The sequence below is a fragment of the Calypte anna genome, chromosome 1 (genome assembly GCF_003957555.1).
Source record: "Calypte anna isolate BGI_N300 chromosome 1, bCalAnn1_v1.p, whole genome shotgun sequence".
In the NCBI taxonomy this organism is placed as follows: domain Eukaryota; kingdom Metazoa; phylum Chordata; class Aves; order Apodiformes; family Trochilidae; genus Calypte; species Calypte anna.
The window spans coordinates 194140639-194157760 of record NC_044244.1 but is presented as its reverse complement, the minus strand read 5'-3'; the positions used below and the strand labels follow the sequence as shown (position 1 = coordinate 194157760).

General features: G+C 47.4%; 1 protein-coding gene across 1 annotated transcript in view; it reads right to left on the bottom strand.

Annotated features, from left to right (window-relative positions):
• GAB2 (GRB2 associated binding protein 2) overlaps window positions 1-16796 on the bottom strand; it is a 103390-nt gene extending 86594 nt beyond the window's left edge. Inside the window, 1 exon segment of the mRNA XM_030459345.1 lies at window positions 16522-16796. Coding sequence (XP_030315205.1) covers window positions 16522-16593 — 72 coding nt within the window. The 5' untranslated portion in view covers window positions 16594-16796.
• Between the last annotated feature and the right edge of the window lie 326 nt (window positions 16797-17122).

The following is a 17122-nucleotide window of genomic DNA, read 5'->3' as shown; positions in this document are numbered from 1 at the left end:
CTCCCAATGACAAACTCCTAAAATACACCAGATGCTATTCCTTGAGTCTGTCAGAGACTTTCTGAGGTGACAAAATAACACAGGTTTGTTCTGCTTGTTTTGTTTTGGGTTTTTTTTCTTTTTAATGCAATGCCTCTCCCCACTTCTGAGCACAGGAAAACAGAGCTCTGGATACAAGGAACCCTGTTTGGGGTCCACACTTTCCAGGAGCTCAGATGCATTCAAGCCAAGATCTGTGATTTAAATGGAGAAGGTTTAGCCTGGAAGATCTCAAAACGTTTTGAGTGCCAAAACCTGGAAGATCTCAGAAATATTTGTAAATATTGGGGTTTAGATCAGGTGCCTTTCTAGACAGGAAGAGGGGGGGGACACTTTCTGATGTTCAGACCAAATGCTTTTCTGATATTTAACAAGTTCCACTGATTTCCTCTATAATTTTGCATTCCTTCATGCTCTAGGTTCCAGGAGATGCCTAAATATCCAAACACAGAGGCTGTCAGCACAGCTTTTCCAGCCCAGCAGGAAGCAGAAGATTTCTCCAGGGAGAGCCTATTTTTGGCGAGCTATCCAATTCCAAACTAAGCCTTCAAACTTTTTGTTGTTATTATTTGGATTAAGACAGCAGAGTAGGAGAGCCAAGGCATTCCCACAGCATTCCCAGTGCTTCTCACACTGTTTCTCAGTGATGGAAGAGAGATCTTTGTATGGATGGCTTGGACATAGCTGGAAATTCATGGCTAAGGCCTTGGGGTTTTTTGAGGTCCCCAGCTGATACGTCGGCATCTTGACATTTGGAAGTAGTTGTGTTTCAAGTTCAAAAACCCATTCTTAATTGTGCACAGCATCTCTTGCACGAGGCCAAGGTGGATGGAAAAGACTATTTTCCCTTCCAGACAGAATTTTCCCAAGTAAAAAACATGCAGAGGACAAAGATCTGCATTACAAGAGCTTTGCAGAGCACCCAACACACCTGCAGTATCAGCAGCCAAGAGCAGGACACCCCAGAGCCCCACTGCTCAACAGATAGATTACATTAAATTAATTGCATTGTCTCGTGTTGGTTTTCTCCTTTTACAGCTCCTATTTTATACATTAAAAAACCATTTAATATCCATCCCTCAGCTTATTCCTTAAGATTAATAAGTCAAAACAGAAAGAGCGGAGAGTATGCAATAAAAAAAAAATAAATATAATAAAATACTATAAACCCCTTGGCGGAATTTAATACCTATTAGAATTCTTAGTCATGATGGAAACATATTTATAACCACAAGCCTCTACTAAATTATCTTAACAGCCTCTAGCTGTTGCACTGATGGCCAAAACAGCACAGTAAATTCACTGTACAAAATTACATGGATGGCAATTGCACCATGTTTTAGCCCCAGCCTCTCAAAAGCAAAGTGAGGTTTATTCTCATTAACCAACCAAGTTCCCTGCCCAGCACACACGTGTGTGCTCCCACATATTTACTCCTGAAATGGAGTAAATCCATCTATCTTTTTACACTGTGGCACAAACCCACTGCCAAGCCTGCGATGAGCACAGCACCCACAACCACCCTTTGCCTTCCCCCCCTCCTTTCCCACATCTGATTGACTTTCCACTCATCAGATTTTCCTGCCTGGCAGCTGTACTGAATTTTTAAACAGGCTGAATTCTCTCCTAACCTCATCTGAAGGACCTCAAGGCAAGGCACAGGAGAGGTGAACCTAGCTCAGAAAACTTAGACTTTCTCAACAGGAGGGTACAGGGACAGAGCATGCCAGGATGCAGCTGAGAAATGGGTGAGAGGAAGAGACTGAAGGATGGATGTTGGTGTCTGGTTTCCAGCTCTGTGATGGGCTTACTTGTAAACCCTGGAAGATTCACTTAATCCCTGTACACTTTAATTTCCTATTTATAAAGCAGGGACAGTGAAGACTCAAGAGTCCAGCCAACAATCTGGCAGAACAAGGGTGGAAACCCACTGAGTTGGAAACCCACTGAGTCTCCAACCCCTTGCACTAACTCTTTAGGACCATAGAACGGGTTGGGTTGGAAGGGACCTCAAAGATCATTTAGGTCCACCACCCTTTCACTAGACCAGGTTGTTCCAAGCCCCATCCAACCTGGCCTTCAACACTTCCAGAGATAGGGCAGGCAAAACTTCCTTGGACAGCCTGGGTCTCACCACCCTCACAGGAATGAGTTTCTTCCTAATGTCTAACCTAAATCTCCCCTCTTCCAGTTTAAAGCCATTTCCTCTCATACTATCACTCTACACCCTTGTAAAAAGTCCCTTTCCAGCTAAACTTTTGGATTTACAACCCACCTCAGTGCTAGGTGCCAAGACCCTGTGATATTCAGAGTAGGAGGATGAATAATAGTGAGAGAGTTGAAAGTGCAAGGACCAAACCTTGGAAGGAAGAAAAGGAACCCAAGTCCAGCCCATACCATTGGGCTTTGGGTGCAGAAGGATAAAGGTAGGAAAATGGGAGAAGCAGATATGATAATATCCAGGAATATACTGACTAGGAATGGTTGTCAGAAGTACAACCTGTAGAGCACTGCAGCTGTGTTTTTCATCATGCTTTGGTGTCTGGCTTTCGAGCAAATGGATATTATTATTACTTTTTGTAATATATATAATTAGTCAGAAGACTCCCATGCTTTGAGGGAAACAAATCCAAGGTTTTGACCAGGCTAAAAAAAGGGAAGGTTAAATGTTGCCCAAATTACAGCTGACTCAGCAGTAATGCATGCAGCAGAGGGGAGCACATAAACCCCAAACATGTCATTCTGGCTTCTCACCTTCCTCCAACAACCCAAGCTATGGTTGCTTAGTGGGAGGCTTCAGGTACAAAGAAATGCAAAGAATAGGCCTTAAAGGCTCCTCTTCTTAATTACAAATGCAAATCTTGAAGCTTCTCATCCCCTGGTGGTATTCAACAACCTGATCCTATCTGAAGTGATTAGTGCATCAGAGCAGCAGGTCCATGCTTCACCCCACCCAGACTTAATGACAGCATTTAACACCACTGAGTGGGTCATGACAGGCTCTTCCAAAAAGCAGGACAGGCAGAGAAACATCAAACCCAAAATATTTTTATCAAACACCTTAGTTAACAAAAAACTCCTACAAAAAGCCTCACAAACATTCAATGCATAGCACAGGACAGAATTTTCTTTAGGGAGGTTTTTCAGTTCCAGCCTAGCCCAGTGCATGAGGGTTCAGTTTACATCTCCCCACATCCAAATTTTTGGCCCCCAAATTTCACCAAATTTCTGGTGAAGATCTAACACACACTACTGAGCACAGGGAATTTTGTGAAACACTTTCCAAGACACCAACTTGTGAGACATCCCTGTGTGAAGCACCTTTGGTATAAAAAGAAAACCTTCAGACAACCTTCTTCTCTACCCATGACCCTGTCTTCAAACCTCTAACCTGGCTGGACCTCCCTGTGACAACACATGATACATCTGCACCCCAGCTGGCATTACTGATTTGGTGCTAAAAGGGGCATTTTTATTGATTCCCAGTCAAAGCCTCAGCCAATGTGTTTTTGGTGTCTGAGACACTGGCCCAGTCCCACCAGGACCTCCTTTGGGTTGATGCTGAAGGGAGTGCAAGGCAGGTATTCAAAACATGGTTCAGGGAACAACATCCTGGGTATGGTGCTGGATCTACCCAGTCTTAGCCCAAAGACCTCTCTGTGGTAGGTGGAACCTCTCTGACAAGCAGGGGAGAGGAACCCCATGATTAGGAAAGACCTGTCCTTAACTCTTTGACTGGTTTAAACCTCAAAACTCTAGTTTTGTTCCTTTCCAATGTTTTCTTCATGGTCTCAGCTTCTATTGTTGCAGATATTGCATTACTCATGTCTCATCTCCTTTAAAAGGTGCAAATTCAGACTCAGTAGGAAGAGGCATCTTTGCATCTTTCTCCCCCATTGCAGACCTATAGCAGAGGCAGAACCTGCTGAGGGATGTAGGAAAAAGAAAAAAGAATCATAGAACCATTTGGGTTGGAAAAGACGTTTAAGATCATCAAGTCCAACCATTAACCCAGCACTGCCAAGGCCATGACTGAACCCACAACATCTACACAGCTTTTAAATCCCTGCAGGGATGGAGACTTCAGCACTGCCCTGGGCAGTCTGTGCCAGGGCCTGACAACCTTTTCACTGAGGAAATTTTTCATGATATCCAAGCTAAACCTTCCTTGATACAACTTGAGGACATTTTTTCTTGTCCTATTGCTTGTTAACTGGAAGAAGACATTGACATCCACCTGGCTACTACCCAGTTTCAGGTTGTGATAAGGTCTCCCCTCAGCCTCCTTTTCTACAGACTAAACAACCCCAGATCTTACAAGTTTTAACATCTCTGACCCCTTCCCCTTCTATATCTGATACTGAAGGATCAGAAACATCTGCTCACCTCTCCTGAATGCAAATCTCACCTCTGCAGGATGGGGTTCAGGTGATGGGGGTGGGACACCCTGCTCTTTGCTGACGTGCCAGACCCTTTGGGCAACCTGCTGGGAGAAGGACCTTGGGGTGCTCCAACAAGAAGTCCCCCGAGCCAAGCTGAAATGCTGTCCCCCCTCTGCAGGGTCTGTAGGCTTTTATCAGGGCACTTTCTCATTCTCCTTCTCTGGAGGGTGGCTGTTCCTTGCTGGTTTGGAGGCCTGTTGTGTAAAGCTTTCCCAGGCTCCTAATCGCTCTCCTCACCCTTCTCCAAAGACGCTGGTGTCAGGGGTCCACCCACACACACATTGCTGCAGGATAAAGTCCTGAGCATTGGCAGGAAAACTCCCTGCTCCCTGTCCTGCCTCACTCCGTGCATGCAGAGAGCTCAGAGAGGGATCTGTATGGTCAGGGCTGGGTTCAAACTTTGAGCCCTAATTTATGAGGGGACCAGGGATTGCCTCTCAGCATCTCCTTGGCACAGCCAGGAGGACTTCCTAACTCCCTGTCATGCCCCACATCCTCTCTCTTCTGCCTTTCTTCTTTCTTCTATTTTTTTTTTTTAATATTTTATTGATTCTTCCCCCTTCAACTCATCACAGTCACAGACCACTCTCTGTCTGCATGGCTTCCACTCCAGATAATATAAGGCAGGGTTGGAGGTGGCAGCAGGACTCAGCCTCCAGCTCCACTCCCCTCTCTCCTGCCACCCCATGTCCTGACCCCTGATACAATGAACCCTTCTGTTCTCCACCATCCTGCTGGGAACTCCAGTTTGACATCGTGTGGTGGGCAGTGGGAGAGATGATGGGGAGGACACAAGCTTCAAATTAGGGATTCATGGAATCATAGAACGGTTTGGGTTGGAAGGGAACTTAAAGATCAGCTAATTCCAACCTCCCCTACCATAACCAGGGAAGGGGACACCTCCTCCTGGACCAGGTTTCTCCAAGCCCCATTCAACCTGGCCTTGGAGTCTTTCTGGGTTAAAGCAAAGGAGGTTGTCCTAGGAGCTTCCTACCTAGAGCAAGTTGTTTAGGAATAACATAGACCCAAAGTCAAAGGAGCTGTGTGCTCCTTTGCCATGCTGCTGGCATGGAAGCAGAGAAAATATTTTCTGCTGTCAGAAACCCAGAAGGGGCATTTATTGTGTTTGCCCCTTCCTGTGCTGCAGAACTCTCAAGCAGAGCATCAGAAGAAGGAGATCTGGAGGTGCCATGGTGGCCTCTCTGGGGTTGCTGAGCTGGGATTTGCATGGGAGAAGCAACTAAGGAATGCCAAAACCCTGAGATGAATTACACAGCCAGTCCCTTTCCCATGGGGCACTGTTTCAAACTAAAAGCACCCAAGGAACAGTCGAAACCCACAGATCTACAAATACACAACAACAAAAAAACCCAACCCAAAACCCATAAGATGCCTGAGTAAGTATCTGGATGAAGTTCTGCACAGCAGATTGGTGGCAGTGACTGATAACCCCATTTAGCACCATGACTGACATTATGAGATAAAAAAAAACACAGACAAATGTAAGTATCTCCCAGTTCAGGAGCAGCACATGGTGCCACCAGACCTCCCATGTACGTGTCACACAGCTCTTGGCAGCTGAAAATTTAGAAAACACCTCGAAGCCACCAGAAAAGGTGGCTTATTAATCAGTTTTGGAACTGAGGAATAAGCCCCAGTTTGGGTATTACATTGGCTAAAGAGTTTGTTGAGCAGGTCAATTTTGGCAGTGACCCAGAAGTCCAAGGGGATGCTCAGAAGGTCAGGGAGGGACCTGAATGGGTGAGGTAGGAGCTGTGATCATCAGAAAAACCTAATGGCTGGAAATCCACAAAATTCAAAGACCACAAATCTTTGACTCAAGATGTTATTTCCATCTTACCATATGGATGCAGGAGCTGGAACTCCACCAAAGAGATGTCTAAATGCCTCCCAAAGCAAACGCCTTTGGAAAATACCAGGTTCAAATGGAATAAGATGCATAAGAAGTAGTGAGATGCTATCAGGACAGCACCTTAGATCCAGGAGACACAATGGGAATATTTTTGATGTGTTGGGAAGCAAAAGATAAAATAAATAGTAATAATAATGCTATAAAAATACAATCAGGAGATATTTGCATTGACAGATTACAGGAAAAAGAGAGACTGGACATACAGGATTTAAAAATCTAGAGGCCACATGAAGAGGAATCCAGAGGAGGCAGAGATGGAAAAGCTTTCCAAGCAGCAGAAAGGAAGAATAAATTTGAATGCTTAATAGAGAAATGTCCACAAGCTGTTCTCAACTGGTCCTGCCTCAAATCCTTAAACTATAAATAAAAATGTCCCATTTCTGGCCCAAGAGTGAACCTCCCATCCTGAACAGGCATCATTTTGGGGTGAGAATATTCCCATCTGGACAGAGAAGTTCATTTCTAGGTATTAACATAATGCAAACAACCAGACTGATGCAAGATTTCCCAGATCCTAACTTTCTCCAGGAAACCTGTGCAAGAACTCAGGAAAAGAAAAACAGCAATAACAAAAAATAGGAACCAAATATGAAAAGACAAATCCAGAGATGAAATTGCTCCCCCCCCCCCCCCCCCCCCCCCCCCCAGGTTGCTGGCATCAAATTATTCCAGATTCACTGGAGAAACAGGCACTGCTGGCCATCTTACACAGCAAGAAACATATGCTCCCAGCATTCATATTTTCCTTCCCTTCCTTAAAGACACAGCTTGCAAGCTAAAAAGGACTACGAGCTATCTTCCTTTCCTTTCCTTTCCTTTCCTTTCCTTTCCTTTCCTTTCCTTTCCTTTCCTTTCCTTTCCTTTCCTTTCCTTTCCTTTCCTTTCCTTTCCTTTCCTTTCCTTTCCTTTCCTTTCCTTTCCTTTCCTTTCCTTTCCTTTCCTTTCCTTTCCTTTCCTTTCCTCCCTTCCTTCCCTTCCCTTCCCTTCCCTTCCCTTCCCTTCCCTTCCCTTCCCTTCCCTTCCCTTCCCTTCCTTCCCTTTCCTTTCCTTTCCTTTCCTTTCCTTTCCTTTCCTTTCCTTTCCTTTCCTTTCCTTTCCTTTCCTTTCCTTTCCTTCCTTTCCTTTCCTTTCCCCTTTCCTTTCCCCTTTCCTTTCCTTTTTTTTTTGACTGAGGTTGATCTTTATTTCTATTTTTAATTTTTATTTTTATTTAATTCATGTTTTTAAATTTAAACCCAGCACACATTTAAGTTGCCCTGTGACTAGATGTGACTGACAGGGTATGCACTGTGCAGGTTTGCATTGCTGACCTTGAGGAATTCCTTTTTTTTTTGTGCACTGTCAAACCAGGTGGTTGCAGACATACCTGAGGTGCAAGAGCTTGCCTGGAGGCATGCACAGAGCTTGGATCCCTTCTTGAGGTCTCAAGTTTGTTCTCTGCAATTCCACATCCTGAATATTTGCCTTTTCTCTGGCTAATCATGAATAAGAAAGAAAAAGGGATGCTCCACACTGACTGCATCTATACAGGCTCCAGCGTTCACTCCCAATTTGCTGCTGGCTTAACCTGTGATAACCACAAAGCTGGTTTCTCTTGGCAGCAAGGCAGTCAGGTGTTGATCCAATTTCTCCAGATTTAGACTGAAAAAAGCCTGAGGAGAAGCAAACCCACCCATTCCTCTGCAAGAGGCAGAGCTGGATCTCTTTGCATCAGCATTTCCAGGCCAGTAACTCTAAAAGCTTTTGCTTAAAATCATCCAGCCATGGTGGGATATTAACACAGTGATGTGCAAGGGTGAAAACAAGTAATTTCTAAAACTAATGTCTTCTCAGCTGGGGTAAGACTAGAAAAGGCAAATGAAAACCCAACCCAGTCTTTCCCTGCTCTGCTCCTTTCAAGCCTGCAGTGCTGTGTGCTAAGGAGGGACCAGGGATGAGGCACAGAGATCGCCTGATGTTCAGACAGGAGTGGGCATTTTTCTTTCTCAAATTATTTTAATTATTTGAACAGGAATATTTAATTATTTGAACAGAATTACAGGAGCCATTGCAAGGCTGTGGAGACATCAAATTCAGCTTGGGAGGGGAGGTCTGCTCCTGGCTTAGGCACCTGCACTGCCCTAACACAAGGAGTGCTAGCGTGGGTCCTGCTTGGTGGCAAAGGTCCAGGATACTTCAGGAGATCTCAAGAGCTTTGGGAGCTTCTCCAGAGCCTTGTTTCCCAGCTGGTGGCATGAGCCAGGCCCTCAACAGCCCTGGTGGCTTCCTGCTCACAGCTCAGGGTGAGGAAATAGCAGCAGCCTGGATTTACAGGTCACCCCTCAGCCAAATGATGTGCCTGGGTGTGCCCCAATTAAAATGCCATAAAATTACCCAGCCAGAGGATGATGTGGGATAATAAGTATTTGCATACTGTTGATCCTGAGCTTAACCTCTTTCTTTTGGCCCAAACCCTTGGTAGGATGGGTCTATCCTGCAGAGAAGGGCTGAGAGGTGAAGGAGAGGCCGTGCAGAACAGCAGCAGCTCAGAAACCTTCAGCTCCGTAGCTGCTTTCCACACACCCTGAAGTTAATCAAGTTAATCAAGGTTAATCAAGTTAATCACTTCTCCCACCTCCTGAGACAGGGATAAACACACTTCATCACCTCTGCAAGGTGCTGTAAGATCTGCCAAAGCATCATGATAGAGAAGAGAGGCTTTGAAGAAAGGAAGGGCAGGCTCACATTAAAAATTTTGAACCAACTCATCTTGGAGAGCCCCTAGACCAGCCTGACCATCTTCCACCCCTAAATCCATCCTGGGAGAACTGTGCCCTCCTATGTGCCAGCAGCCATCCCCTTCCATAGCTTCACACACCCCCAGCAGCCTGCAAACAGCTGGGAAACTCCTGGCTCAGGTAGAAGCCAAGTTGAATTCCCAGCTGTGGGAATGAGCCTGAACATGAGTGCAGCCAAAACACCAACTTGCTCTGGGCCTCAGTTTCCCCATCTGAGCATCCCCTTCAGGGCAGATGTGGTCTCACCAAACACTCAGCACACGGAGCCCCAAGCCCAGCCACCTCAGCTGCTACTGTAACTCAAATAAATAACACTTGCTCTGCCTTTGAGTCACTACTATAAATTATGTGCTTGGGTCTGGTAAGCACTATTACATCACCCCTTTGCAACTGACACTCACTAAAAGGAAAAGGGGAAAAAAAAAAAAAAGTTTCAGTATCACTTCTGCTCTCTTCCAAAGAGAAATGGAGCCAGCATCCTCTTACACTTTCTCTAAGTATTGTTTGTCTTTCTAAAGTTCAACCTGTGCTTTGCCATCATTAATCTTTTACATCCACTGTGCACTCTGCCAGGACCATCAGCCAGCTCTGAAGTCATGATGGGCAGATGAAGATTCACTCAAGCTGCCTTAGCAAAGCCAAAGCACCACGACTGGTTTCACTCCCTACACAACACAGGGACTCCTTATCCCAATGACAAGTCCACCTTGGTCAATTCAGTGCCTCAGGATGACCTCTGGGTTAGCCCTGACCAAACCAGCTTGAGGTCCAGCAGCTGAAGAGGTTATCCCAGCACCATGGTTCTCCAAGTGTTGGTAGGAAATAAACCAGGGACTTTCACATTAAACCACTTGCACAGGGAGCTGGGCTAAAGCTGGCTGGATTGGTGGCTCCACATTGCACTATACCACAGAGGGATCAAAAATTTGGGGTTGGAGGCACCTTGGGAGGTCTTGCATTTGAGGTGGAACAATATCAAGTCAGCTGGGATTTTTTCTAACCAGTTCTTAAAAATCACTGAAGACTGAGACCCTGCAGCTTTGTGGGAACCTGTTCCTCTGAAGCACAACCCTCCTAACAGAAGAACTTCTTCAAGATCCAACCTGAACCTCCAAAGCTGGTTTATGGTTGTTGCCCTTTATTTTTTCATCTGCTACAACCAAAAAGAGGTTGACTCCATCATTCCCATAACCATCCTTCAAGTAGCTTGCAAGTTATTAGCTCAAGAGTATCATAATGCCAATATCCCACCCACCATCTGATTGTCCCCAGAAGGAGATACAGTGGGCAAAGGAATTCACCTCCCCACCCAAACAAAATGACCCTGAGAGAAGGTTGCAGGGAAAAGGTCTTGTATTTTGAGTCATCAGTGATGATGCAGCAGAGAACCAAGCTATGGAGTGGGACCTTTGTGCAGCATTGCACAAGAGAGGTGGTGCTGCTGCCTCTGCAAGAGAAATGCACCCCCTGACCTGCAAATCCTTCTGCAGTGGGGCAAGTGTTCATCCCTCCTCTCATTCATGGAGCAGATGACAACAGGCAAAGTGTCTGATGGTCCTTTTGAACCAAGCATGGAGATTACCCGGGAGGAGCAGGGTGTAGCAAGGCAGCTTGACAGCTGAAAGAAGATGCCAAGTCAGGGAGTTCAGAGCTGTCAAAACTTTCTAGAAAGAACTTGTCTGTACTGGGCCTGAGGACTTCCCTGAGTCCCATCAGTGGGTCCGGTTGACATGATTTGTTCCCTAAAGCCTCCTTACTTTTCCTCCCAAGTTGAGGCTCAAAATCCATAAATTCACCCAAGCCAGCACTGGAAGGGACTTTTGGAGAATTTGTCAAGTTTATTCCACTGCTTCAAAACCTGCTCTTCAGAGCTTCCACTGATGGAGACTCCAAGCCCATCCCAAACCATCTGTTCCATTGCTCCACTCCTCTGGCAATCAGGGGTTAGGAAGTTTTTTTCCTAACAGTTGTTTCCCTTGCTGCAGCTTGAGCTCAGCACTTCTTGGCCTCCTACCACTGGCCATAGAGGAACAGTTTACTCCCTTCCCCTTTGCAGCTACCTTTGACATACTCAAGAACTGTTATTTCTCCTCTCAGCTCTCTCTACCCTAGACTAAACAACCTCATTTCCTTCAGCTTTTCCATGTTTTCTACGTTTCTGCTTATTTTTGTGGTGCTTTGCTATGGAGTTTCTGTAACTCTTTCCTATTTTTGGTAGAGGGGAGCATCCTGAATCAGGCACAGCAGAGCAGAACATGAGAGTGACCCAGTGAGGGAGAGGGAGAGAGGAGGATAGGATAGGATAGGATAGGATAGGATAGGATAGGGGAAGAGAGGAGAGGAGAAAGAAAGGGAGAGGGAGAGGGAGAGGGAGAGGGAGAGGGAGAGGGAGAGGGAGAGGGAGAGGGAGAGGGAGAGGGAGAGGGAGAGGGAGAGGGAGAAGGAGAAGGAGAAGGAGAAGGAGAAGGAGAAGGAGAAGGAGAAGGAGAAGGAGAAGGAGAAGGAGAAGGAGAAGGAGAAGGAGAAGGAGAAGGAGAAGGAGAAGGAGAAGGAGAAGGAGAAGGAGAAGGAGAAGGAGAAGGAGAAGGAGAAGGAGAAGGAGAAGGAGAGAAGAGGAGAGAGAAGAGAAGAGAAGAGAAGAGAAGAGAAGAGAAGAGAAGAGAAGAGAAGAGAAAAGAGAGAAAAGAAGAAAAAAACAATTCACCATTTTGCTTAATACCCTTTTTTCTGTATTTTTCTGCAGAGTTAAAGGGATGTCCTTCTTTTCTCCCCCCTGCTCTAAAATTTCATCCTTATTAGCACCGTGCCAAACTTCAGTTGCTGCCCCCAGCATCTGAGCAGCCTAAGACTTCTCTGCTCCAGTGGTCCTACCTCTCCCCTCCTCCTTTTATGAAGACATCCTTGCTACAGACCTTCAAGTGTGATGTGACAAGTCTACTTCAGGGCTCCAAAAATACTTTTCATCCAGCAGTTACCTCTGGAATAGGGCTGTGATCAGCCCATTATACCCCCTTTGACCTGCTCTGCTCCCCTTGTGGGACAGAAGCAGATCTTCCAATGACCTTGAGTAAACTGCTTCTGCTTGATGTAAGAATGAGCAATGATGTACGAAGCCAAACTCTTCCCTCAGTTAAACCAGTATGGGGGGGGTGAAGAAAAAAATAAAAATGAGCAGTAAAGGATTGTAAAAGACAAAAAGCTTTTGGTTTAGTGAGAAACGTAGACATTCATCTCAGGCAGCCAGCAAACACTCTGACTTCACAGCACATAAATGATGTGATGATAGGAAGCTAAGAGCTCCTCTACAACCACAGCAGTTATTTTTTTACATTGCTTTTCTGCTGGAGAGCCCACCCCCGAAGCTCATCATGCCTGGCAGGATGGAGTGGCACAAAATAGCCCTGTAAACCCACGTCTAACTCAGGAGACAACAGACAGGCACGTCCAGAGAGAGAGCACCAGGAGACAGTGAGTCAGTAGAGCCCAGCACAATGTGCGCCCTTCTCGGCTCATCAGTCCCACAGCTGAAGCCAAGGGGTTTGTTTAGGGATTGGGTGGGTTGTTTTTTTTAAAATAGTTTTGTTTTCATGGGTGATTTAAGGAGGAGCCACAAGGAGAATTACAAGACAGGTCTCTGCTTGGTGGCTGTGTCCAAGGACACTCTTTCTTGCATGAAAGTCAAGAGAGAAGGTGGGGACAGACTTTTTAGCAGGTGATAGGACAAGGGGTGATGGTTTTAACTAAAAGAGGGGAGCTTTTTAACAATGAGGGTGGTAAAACACTGGAACAGGTTGCCCAGAGAGGAGATAGAGGCTCCCTCCCAGGAAATGTTCTGGGTCAGGTTGGATGGGGCTCTGAGAAACCTGATCAAGTTGAGGATGTCCCTGCTCCTGGCAAGATGGTTGGACTTGATGACCTTTAAAGCTCCCTTCCAATCCAAACCATTCTATAATTTTATGAAGGTATAAAAGTGTTTGTCTGAAATAAATCACAGTGCAAGCAATCAAGGAAGCTTGGTGCTCCAAGTGGAGGTAGAAGATGGTATTTTGGTTTCTCCTTTACTTTTGACCTTCAATTCAGTTCAGTTCAGTTACCTTTTATTTTCAATACCACAGTAGCATCTATAGGGCTCAGCTGAGATCATGGTTTGATCATCTGAATGTTCTCCAACTGAAGAGAAACTCCTGACCTGATATTTCCCAGAGCATTGTACAAAGAGGTCTGACATAAAATATCCCACAATCTCACAGGAACACAAACCTCTGAAGTGATATTGCTGTAAATGTGGATTAATGCTCCATGGATCAGGTGTGGAGAAGAGACCCCGTTCCCAGCCATGGGTCAATGTTGGAAAAAAAATTTAGGACCTTGCTTTCTTGCCAAAGATCTGGAAAAGTAAAACCAAACCAAAACCAGGCTTACAAAACCACAGAGTTTCAAGGACAGCGTCAGCAACACGCCCATGTGCAGACATGTACATCTGAAATGCACTTGTCAAAGAAAAAATAAATCTATCATCCTCCCTGTGTCAATGCAGCCAGAGCAGGAATTTCAAACCTGATTAACAGCATCCTGCAGCCTGAGATACCTCCTTTGAGGTCTCAAAGCAGAGTAGAAACTAAAGGCATAAGGAAAGCAGCAAAGCCAGTGATTCAAAGCCTTCCCTTGGAGTCCCTACAAAAGGCAACGTAACGCTGCAGTGGCTGAAAACTTAAAACTCATCTTTTGTGTAGAAAAAACAAAGTTCAGCCATCTGGATTTGTTGCAGATGAAGGAAGGGTTTAGGGGAGCAAAGCCACCAGCTTCACGTTCTACTCTATCTACTGAAGCATTGTCAAAGAGAACAACCTGATAAATACATCAACACCCTGAATGCACAGTGCAGTTAAATAAATTATAGATCCATAAGGTGGTTTGGGCTGGAAGGGATCTTAAAGATCATCTAGTTCCAACCCCACTGGCATGGGCAGGGATACTTCCAACTAGACCAGGTGGCTCCAAGCTCCATCCAGCCTGGCCTTGAACACTTCCAGGGATGGGACAGCCACAGCTTCTGGGCAACATGGGCAAGTGTCTCACCACCCTCACAGGAAAGAATTTCTTCCCAATATCTCATCTAAATCTTCCCTCTTCCAGTTTAGAACCATTACCCCTTGTCCTATCACTACACACCTTTCTAAATACCCCTTCCCAGCTTCCTCGCAGGCCCCTTTCAGCTACTGGAAGGCCATTAATTAGAATATTAATGTTAAATATTAACATTCAATATTACATAAATATTCATGCATTAAAAAGCCAGGGCATGGGGCACCATGGAATGAAACCCAGTCCAAGCCTAGGCTGACATTTTCAAATCCAGCCAGTGATGCAGGAAGCCAGTGCAACTGGTGTGACTGGAAGGGAAGTCCCACTGACCGCAGCTCCGGGACTGCTCTGGCAGAGAGAGATCCCCACGAGTGACATCTGCTGAGCATCGCTTCCTGCCCCTGTGTGGGACGGGCGGGCACATCTCAGCACGGCCGTGTTTCCTCTTGGAGGAATGAGGATGTTTTGAAAACAGAAGGTGGCTTGCAAAGCACTTTGGGATGTGTCTGGATGAAAAGCACTCTTATGCACATCGATACTTAGCGCTAACCGCCGGCGTGTCACACCCTCCCATGGAGCATTTAGGAGATTTATTCAGCTCTTGCTGGAATGCTGGAGCACAAGCTGGATATTCAGAAGGAGATGTGAGTGGCCTTTCACAGGGCAGATGCTGGGGAGCTAATGAGGTTTGATGAGTTAAGACCAGTGGTGACTCAGGATCAGCAATTAGTTGATTTCTGCCGGAGGAAGGTGCTTTGCTCCATTAAGCTAAAAGCATCCTCCAGAGTTCAGCATGCACAAAGTCACTCTGGCCATCTCCCGCAGAGCCTGCCTGCATACATTAGGGGACTGAGATTTCTCCTGTAAACACATGGTTTCACCTCTCTCTCAGTAAATTTAGGGTGACAGGGAGCAAATGAGCGGGATTCCCTGGCAGCTCCATCCCGGAGCCAACCCGATCCTCCCTGGAAAGGGGTCAGGCACACTGGGAAAGGATTGCCCAGAGCAACTGGGCACACAGGCTAACGTGAAGGGACATGGTCTGTGCACGTGGGGGGCTGCACCTCTTTTGGACAAGGCTAATAACACCAGAACACAATTTGCATACTCCTCCAGCCCTGCCCTAGGCTGTGCTAAGGCACTACAGACATCCACCACCCTCCCTTGGGTAGGCAGTGATGCTTCCATCAATACCATCCACTGGGGAGACACCAGCTGCACTTGTTCTGCCTGCCGCTCCCAAAATCCACGCAGGGAAAAGCCCCGGGACCAACAGATGATCTGCCTGATCCCCTCCCACCCACCCACCGAAAGGAAGGGAGAGCATCCAGCTCTCTTTCCGAGGCTGCATCCCAGCCACCCAAAACCAGGCAGATCACCGGAGCCAGGGAATAGGACCCTGGCTGCATCCCGGGGAAGGGATGTGCCGAGTCATAGGATGGCAGCTCCACGGAGCCGCATTTCTGAGCTCTGATGCTCGTGGCACACAGCGAGACCGTCAGGCGGAGGGCGCAAAGAACAGTTATTTCTTTCAATGAGTGGGGAATGTAACAGAGCTGGCATTTGGACCCTCTTTTTACAACTTCTTTGAAGTGTTTGATCGCAGCCGCCAATGACACAAAAGGCTATCGAAGCGCTACTGTTGCTATCTTCAAAGGCTTTGGACGTTAAATGATTAATAGGAACCGTGCGCCAGGAGGGAGGAAAGCGGCGGTTATGGGGGTGTCAAGGGGCCGGGGGGGTGAATCCCAGATGGATGATTACCTTTCCTCTTTAGGACAAAGGTATTACCAACCTGCCCTAAAAAAAAAAAAAAAAAAAAGCCCAAACAAACCACAACACCACGACTTCAAAGCAGGGGTGTGACAGTGGCAGGTCCCGGGTAGAGCCCGGCCACCGTGGGGCGCAGCAAGGACTGCCCCAAAACTGGGTACCCGGGCGAGCCGTGGCCATCACCCCACAGACACGGCGGGGGGAGAGCCGGGGAGTGAAGGGGGGGAGTCGGAAATGCTCCCATCCCCCTTCCCCGAGCAGCGGGGAGCCATGACCACCCCCTCCACCCCTCGCCCTGGCCATGAGGCACCCCGAGCATGGGGCACCCCCCGCCCTGCCCAGCCTCCGCGGCAGCAGGTGCACCCGGGCTGGAAGCGGGTGCTGGAGGGAAGGGGAAAAAGCGGGTGGAAGAGCCCGATCTCCCCGAACGGGTTGGGGTTATAGAGATGAGATAGTGGAGGTTGAGACTTACGTATCTCCGTAACTTCTTCTCCGGCGGTGACTTTCGGAGCCAGCCCGAACAAACCACCTCCCCGCCGCTCATCGCGGCAGCCCGGGCGCTGCCTCCCGGCGCTCAGCGCCGGCAGCGCCGGCCCATGGAGGGCGGTGGGTGGGTGGGTGGATGGATAGGAGGGTGGGTGGGTAAATGGATGGACAAGGGGGGGGCGATGAGCGCCTCCCCCCGCCGTTGCCGCTCGGTTGCGAGCGGGGAAGCAGGAAACTGGCTCCTTCCCCGGCTCACCACGCCTCCCGCCCGGCCCGGCGCCCCGCCAGCCTGCTTTAAAGATACAAACCCCGCGGGGAAAAGGGGCTGCCCGGCCCCTGGCTGGCCCCCTCCTGCCACTCGGGAAGGGTTTGCTTCTTATTCCTGCTCCTCCCGCATCTATAAACTTCGTACACACCGCAGCAGGTGATCTCCTGCAGAGCTGCATTAACCAAAAAGTACCACCCTCCTCCACACACACACATCCCCAAAGCTCTCCGCTGGAATATTTAACCTTACCCTCCCCCCTCAAGCTTCTCCTCGCTTGATGGACAGGGCTCTCCCAGGAAGGAGGGGTTGGCTGTTGCCC